The sequence below is a fragment of the Homarus americanus genome, unplaced genomic scaffold, assembly GCF_018991925.1.
Source record: "Homarus americanus isolate GMGI-L3 unplaced genomic scaffold, GMGI_Hamer_2.0 scaffold56009, whole genome shotgun sequence".
Classification (NCBI taxonomy): domain Eukaryota; kingdom Metazoa; phylum Arthropoda; class Malacostraca; order Decapoda; family Nephropidae; genus Homarus; species Homarus americanus.
Window position 1 is genome coordinate 4,552,591 of NW_024739542.1, and position 8,223 is coordinate 4,560,813.

At 42.1% G+C, this 8,223-nt stretch overlaps 1 protein-coding gene across 1 annotated transcript in view; it reads left to right on the plus strand.

Moving 5' to 3' along the window:
* The window catches only part of LOC121874894, a 32,035-nt gene extending 24,137 nt beyond the window's left edge, over window positions 1-7,898 (plus strand). The window contains exons 2-3 of the mRNA XM_042379219.1: window positions 6,189-6,329; window positions 6,712-7,898. Of these exons, the coding sequence (XP_042235153.1) occupies window positions 6,189-6,329; window positions 6,712-6,789 (219 nt within the window). The 3' untranslated portion in view covers window positions 6,790-7,898. The remainder of the gene's footprint in view (window positions 1-6,188; window positions 6,330-6,711) is intronic.
* The last annotated feature ends 325 nt before the right edge of the window (window positions 7,899-8,223 follow it).

The following is an 8,223-nucleotide window of genomic DNA, read 5'->3' on the forward strand; positions in this document are numbered from 1 at the left end:
AGTCTTTTGTTTTATGTTTATTATCGTAGGGAAAAATATATCGTAGGATTTTTAATAATGATGCCGTAGGTCACATAAGTCTAAGTGGTTTTGGATAGGTGGGTGAGTGGATAGGTGGGTGAGTGGATAGGTGGGTGAGTAGGTGGGTGGGTGGATGGTTGGTTGGTTGGGTGGGTGGAGTACGAGGTGGAGGTGTGGAGATCTCGTCCCAGGTAGCTAAGACCTCCGCCACCAGAGTATCATTAAAGGTGACAAAGGTAGTAATTAACCCTTGATGCTAATTAAACTTAAAGTCTAATGGCTACTCCACTAATTATATAAACGACAGAAAGAATTAACAAAGTCATTATTTAACAAGTCCAACATAATGCTGCAGGATTCTCTCTAGCCTCTTGAGTCTAGGGGTTAGGTTAGGTTAGGTTAGGTTAGGGTGTGAGTTCAGAGTTGACTGGATATTGTATATTTGCTTGTCTGCTTTTTTTCTTAGTGTTTATTTGTTTGTTTATATGTTTGTGCATGTGTGTGTGTGTGTGTGTGTGTGTGTGTGTGTGTGTGTGTGTACAAAATTTTACCCAATAACTGTTTTTAACCACATTCCTACCTGTTCCTGACACCTTCATTAATTTCGTGGCTCTAAGATGTTAGATATAATACAGAAATTATTCTTAAACAAATAAAAACAATAACAGTTCCCTCGCTATCACAGGGAGGACTATATAACTCTTCTACCCTTTGTTAAACTCTACACGGTGGACGAACTACCAGATCCTTGAGACTCTTTCTCAAAATACGACACCACTAAACTCCGCTATTCCTTAGAGTGACAGAAAACTTGGATCTTGTACAAAAGTTGTTTTTTGACAGGGTCGTCTCAGTGGGTCAGTTACACGCCTTTGCCAAGAGATACTCCTGTAGTGTTTAATGTGTGGGAGGTCGAGGAAGCGATCAAAGGTGCGAAGGGTTTGTGTTTTATTTTTCAGCTATTTTATTTATTTATTTATTTTGCCGTTTAATTTTACTTATGATGTTATATAGGATTAAAATTATAAACTTGATAGGATTAATTTCTGTCAGTTTTTCATAATTATGATATAATTATTATTATTATTATTATTAAAGAAACATGCAGGTACTCATACAGGTACAATACAGGTATATGTATTTCAAAGCAATAACAATACACACACACACACACACAATAATGTTTGCACCTCGTGTACGAGGATGGCCGCCCCTAGGGTCCCTAGTCACCTACACAACAAGTCAACAACCACACCCTAAGTTAACGAGCTGTACGACCCAGTGTCAAGGAATAATCCGAGAAGACCTGACAACTCGCCAACTGCACTGGCTGACAGCCTGACACCCACGTTCTCAGTTACTGCTGGGTAGACAGAGATGAGCATGCTGACCATTACACACACGCGCGCGCGCACACACACACACACACGGTATTCGCTAACCCTCACATTAACGAAGAGGGACTTTTAACGAGTCATCATTACGTGGGCGTATAACGAAATGAGGCGTCCCATTTATTTAATCGTACCTAACCTTAACTTTAGTTTAAACGAACCTTAAATCCTAGTGATTGACTTTAAACAGAACAATTGTCTCTTTAATCTGGCTACACTTTGAGTGGAATCTATTAGATAAAACTGAAACAATAACGAGGAACCGAAACTGAATTTACCTATTAAAATCGCGGATTTGGTGTGTGTAATAATAATAATAATAATAATAATAATAATAATAATAATAATAATAATAATAATAATAATAATAATAATAATAATAATAATAATAATAATAATAATAAACAGTTTAGTGAAAGAGCATGGCAGCCAGAAGGCTGAAAATATACAGTTACATAATTGGGGAACTGGTCACTTGATTGACAAATAATATACAAGTAACATAAGTGATAAAAATGTGATATATAATAATGTGGCACGAAGGTCATACTACAGGACATTTCAACATAGTAACAATGCAAAGGGGTAAGATTGGCTGGGAGTGAATACACTGGTTGATTACGAGTTTTTGATAATTTTTACAATGGCTGGGACTGGGCTGTTCTTATAGTGATCAGTACGTCCTCGTACGGGCTGGATGCGGTTGTGGTGTTGAACAACAAATTCGCGGAAGAGGGATCTCGGGTGGAAGTGGGAGCCGGTGTCGAGGATGGTGCAGAAGCTTCTCACCAAATTTGCAGATGAGTTCGTGGTGATGGTCAGAGAGAGCCGAGAGGGTCAGTGTGTTGAGCGCTTCTTGATATGTGGAGTAGGAAGGGGAGAGAATAATCTTGCATGCCCTCTTTTGCACTTTTTCGAGGTGCTTCCGTTGGCATTTAGGGAGGAAGACCAGGCAGGGGAGGCGTAGGTGAGCTAGAGAAGTATTTTAAAGGTGTGTGTGTGTGTGTGTGTGTGTGTGTTCACATTACCTTTAAAATAACACCTTAATTAACTCATCAGGAAAGGTAAGGTTGTCACTCCCACCACCTAATCATCGTCCTAATCAACTAGCCCAATCCTCTATCCAAAATTATGAGGCTAATCTACTATATAATCCAAGTGTCCAATCCCCTACCCACTGAACAGAGCCCAATCGAAATCTAATCCCAGACCAATTCCAACAAACCAATCTTCCATCTACCCAATTAGATCAATCTTTCGTCAATATTACTACATCACTTCTTTAACCCGTTAACCCAATCCTCCATACACTATATTAAAACCATCCTCCATACACTATATTAAAACAATCCTCCATACACTATATTAAAACAATCCTCCATACACTATATTAAAACAATCCTCCATACACTATATTAAAACAATCCTTCATTCCAATCCTCCTCTGTCATCTATTACATAAGAACACCCAGAGCTTTTCATCCCCCAAAAATCACTGTGTGTAAGAGTGAGAGAGGGAGAGAGAGAGAGGTGATTAAGAGAAAGATTGGGTGTGATTAGGACCCGTTTGTCCAGTCATTGTCGACCAATCACTGGATAATGGAACACCATCACCCTGCCCCCCCCCACCCTCTCTCTCTTTCGGAGGCCAACAAGAAACAACTGGTGACTATATTCTTTCTTTATTGGTTACAAGCTATGAAGGTGTTGGCATCACAATCTATCTTTGATGTTTTCGAGACAGCTTCACCAAGATGGTTCGTTGTCTCGCTCATACCTCAGCACGACACCCGCCAGCGAGATAGGAGCAAAGACTGACTGACGTGTATGTTGACGTGGCTCTCTCTCTCTCTCTCTCTCTCTCTCTCTCTCTCTCTCTCTTTAATGATAATCATCGCCATTCGGTTTATGTTTCGCATAAAGTCATTAATTTACTTTTCATTTCTTTCGTTTGTGCAACTGAATGTTCAACACTACTAGGATCTAATCTGCTATAATGTGTTTTTTCTCTCTGTTACCTCCACCTCTCACAGCTCTTTTTAATCCCCTAACCAACACCCCACGACAAAACTGTTCCAATGACTTGGTTGAATATCACACTGAACCATATTCTACCCACACCACAACCGCTTCCTGTACCTCCATCTCACTTCTTCATACGAGGAACTGCTTCACTATGACGTTTCATTGTTTCACTTCAACGATTTTATTCAGATGACAAGAACACTTAACATTCATAGGATTAGGTTAGGTTAGGTTAGTAATGATACTAGTTCTTTTATGTTGTCATCCTGTTCCAAGGGTTAAGACTTTTCTTCCCCACCACTACAACAGTAACACGTAAACTTTGGTACATTGTTGCTGCTGAAGATTGGATCCTAATGGTTCTTACTCGCGAGTAAATTGACTTGTGCTCGGTGGGAAAGGGGGACAGGAAGTGACGTCATTTTATAAAACATTAAGTTGTGTTTAAAAAAATCTTATTGGTGTGTTTGTTTACCTTGATGAGCCAGTAATCACAACGTGGCCTAACCATCCAGGGTCTAACACTTCAATGAGAGAGAGAGAGAGAGAGAGAGAGAGAGGTGGAATAATATTGGATGGAAGCAGTTGATGGTTGGATGGATAAGGGGGTACACGTACTGGAAATTGACCCCAGCCTTGTCAATCATCAATTATATCAGTTACAGTTGACTCACAGAAACCTCATCACCTCTAGTGGCCGCCCAGGGAGGAAGGGCGTGAAGGAGGGAGGGAGAGAGAGAGGGATGGAATATGAGAGGGACGGAGGGAAGTAGGGAGGGAGATAAGGAGGAAAGATAGGAGGGGGGAGAGAGGGAGAGAAGAAAGTAAGGAAGAAAGAACGGAAGGAAGAGAATATGGGAGGAAGGGAGAGAAGCAGGGAGGGGTTTAGGGAGAGAGGGAACACAAGAACATAAGAATGGAGGAAACTGCAGCGGGCCTGTTGGCCCATACTGGACAGTCCCGTTTACACCCAACCCCTATTGCTCATATAAGCATCCAACCTATGTTTGAAGCTATTCAGCGTATTCGAGTTAATGATGATATTTGGTAACATGTTCCATTCATCCACTTCTCTGTTTCCAAACCAGTGTTTACCTATTTCGCGCCTAAATCTAAATTTGTCTAATTTAAAACCATTGTTACGAGTTCGCTCCTGGTTGGATAATTTGAGTACCTTTGTAATGTCCCATTTGTTTAACCCTGACTTCCATTTATACACCTCTATCAGGTCGCCCCTCGCTCTACGTCTCTCCAGGGAGTGCAAATTAAGATGCTTTAACCTGTCTCTGTACTCAAGGTTCCTAATGCCCGGGATTAGTCTTGTCATTCTCCTCTGAATTCTTTCCAAGGATTCTATATCCATTCTGTAATACGGTGACCAGAACTGAATTGCGTAATCCAGGTGTGGTCTCACAAGAGCAAGATAGTTTAGGATAACCTCACTAGTCTTGTAACTAACACTCCTTTGTATGAACCCAAGTACTTTATTAGCCTTGTTACGAGCAAAAACACATTGTTTACTTGGCTTAAGGTTCCTACTTATCATTACTCCTAAATCTCTCTCGCAGTCGGATTTCTCTATGGCATCGTTGTTCATCTGGTATCTGGTTTCCCTGTTTACATCTCCTATACTGAGTACTTTACATTTGTCCACGTTGAATTTCATCTGCCATTTTTCAGACCATTCGAAAAATTTGTTTAGATCTTCCTGTAGTTTTGCGAGTCCTCGTCAGATTTAATAACACGTCCTATTTTAGTGTCATCAGCAAATTTACTTATGTTGCTGTCTATGCCGATATCTATGTCGTTTATGTATATAATAAATAATAATGGTCCAAGTACTGAGCCTTGGGGAACTCCACTAGTGACGTTGCTCCAATGGGACTTAGTGCCGTTAATGCTCACTCGCTGTTTCCTGTCCTGTAACCACGCCCTAATCCATTTAAGGATATTACCTTTGATGCCATGTGCTTCTACCTTTCTAATTGGTCTTTCGTGGGGAACTCTGTCGAAGGCTTTGCTAAAGTCGAGATATACCACATCATAATTGTGCCCCTCGTCCACCGATTCGAAAACACACTCTAACGCACCTTCTCACTCCCCTTCACACACTCTGACTCTCCTTCATACTTTCTCACTCTCCCTCGCATTATTGAAAACCCCGCTTTCAATCTTTTACTTTCCCTCATTCTTCCACGCCCCCTCCCACACACCCTCACTCTCCAACACCTCTCACACACCCTCACTCTCCTACACCTCTCACACACCCTCACTCCCCTACACCTCCCACACACCCTCACTCTCCTACACCTCTCACACACCCTCACTCCCCTACACCTCCCACACACCCTCACTCTCCTACACCTCCCACACACCCTCACACCTCCCACCTCCACCTCCCACACACCCCTCACTCTCTCCCCTCCCACACCCTCACTCCTCCTCTCCCCTACACCTCCACACACACCCTACACCTCCCTCCACACCTCTCACACACCCTCACTCTCCTACACCTCACACACCCTCACTCCCCTACACCTCCCACACACCCTCACTCTCCAACACCTCTCACACACCCTCACTCTCCTACACCTCCAACACACCCTCACTCTCCTACACCTCTCACACACCCTCACTCTCCTACGCCTCTCACACACCCTCACTCCCCTACACCTCCAACACACCCTCACTCTCCTACACCCACTCTCCCTGACTCTCCCTCACTCGTTCTTCCTGACTCTCCCGCAGGTGTCCACACCCCGGAAGCGAGCAGCCATCGTCCTCGACAAGCTGATGTTCGCCCTGCAGAAGGCCCTCGACGATTCACCAGCAGCTCCACCCGGCCAACCTGCCCCTTACTCCAGGCCCAGGACCTACGCTGCCGGCCCCGTGAGTCTCTCTATCTCTCTCTCTCTCTCTCTCTGTCACTCCGCCTGTTGCGTCACAACAATAAATGACATTAGTATCTACATTAATAACGAATCATTTACATTACCATATCCATACAACATTGTTTTTGTTTTTGTAATCAAATTGTTTTTCACATGTTTTTCAGTGTAACCTGTTTATATAATGATGGTTTATAACCCCCTGAGTACGATGATAAACTCCATGAATATAAAGAATTAACCCACTGATTACGATATCAGCGATAGTTTATAACACTTTGATTACGATAACTTTGAGTTTGATCCCTTGAGTACGATGCCAAAACCTTCCTCGTCACTTGGCCCGAACAGCGGACTAACTTGATAATAATCCTCCTCCACAGATGGACCTTCAACGGCGAGGCAATGGTGACGGACGACTCTACTGGAGGTGTTACTTCAACGCCGTGTCGTGCTTCTAACCGCCCCACCCAGCCACCGCCCTTAGCCGCCGCCCCAGCTAACATCCACAATACAACGTCTAATATATACTATTTACCCAAAGTGTCGAGCCACGGGCCTTACTCTGTTAAAAGGCGAGCCAGGGGTCAGTTTTACAATCTAATGGTCATGTTTGTGTCTTGAAAATGTTTACCTTGTCATTACTGATTGATCTGTTTTATTTTGTTTTACTGGAAAGAATTAACAAATATGTTTATGTTCTGTCGATTGTCACCTGATGATTCTTATTCTGATACAAGATTTATTATTATTTGTAGTAAATTAATCCTGACAGAATGACGGTAATAAATTTTCTTGGCTGTAATAAAAGCTGAGTTTGTGTAGTTGCCAATTATTGTCCTCAAAGTTCAACTGTACACGTGTTGTTTGCCATACTCTGTATATACATAATAAACTACCTACATAATAGTATCCGTGACATCATTTGGTCACTCAAGACGACGATTAAAAATGGTTACAGAATTTAATCAGTTCCCACCCAGAGGACCGATTTCTGTGATCAATTTAGGTAGTGACTTCCCAATACATGGAAGGTGATCTATGGTGCCGCGATGGCTTAAAATATTATTAAACAATATTAATGGTATATTTTGTCTTAACGGTTGATATATTATATACTCTAGTGCTATTTCAAACATGACTTTAGAGCAGGTTCAGTACCCGGGCGAACAGTGTGGTGAAGGTTATTGAGAACCCAAGAGACAAGGAAAGGCTGCATCTTGCCACTCACGCTACCAAGTGAGGTTTTATTTTCTTAGGAATATCTCCCAACTCTTACATGATCTACATTGATTTCTTTGAGTCTCGTTTTTAATATTACCATTACTTTAATATCAATAACCCGGAAAGATATTATATACGTTTGGTTCACAAGTCCAACAATGGAACAGTGAAAGAAAATTAACAGAGACGTAAGTGGCTAGACTGTTGTTGTCTCTCGAAGATTGTTGTCCTAGTGCCGAGTGCTGCATCGCTTACCTGTAACACTACATACAGCATTTAATGACAATCTTTATTATTACTGCTGTGAGATGTTGAAAGTTATCCAGAAATAAAGATTCAATTATTCTACAGTTGTCTCCTTACCCACAAATATTATGTTGTTTCTTCCTCTACGAATATATATGTACGTCTGATACGTTATAATGACAAACACAACCCAGTATTACCAGACACCCATAACCGCAATGCCTCAGTAGTGCCAGATACTCACCACCGCCACACCTCAGTGTTACCAGCTACAGTCACTCCTCTTCAGGCCAACATCACCATATTCATCCAGACTTTTACTTGCAAATGACAAATAAGAATATTCTCGACCTCAAAGGCTTTCTGTATCCCACCGAAGGCGCTTTCCCCCTCCCCTCAGGACACCCTTAGCTACCCCTCCCCCA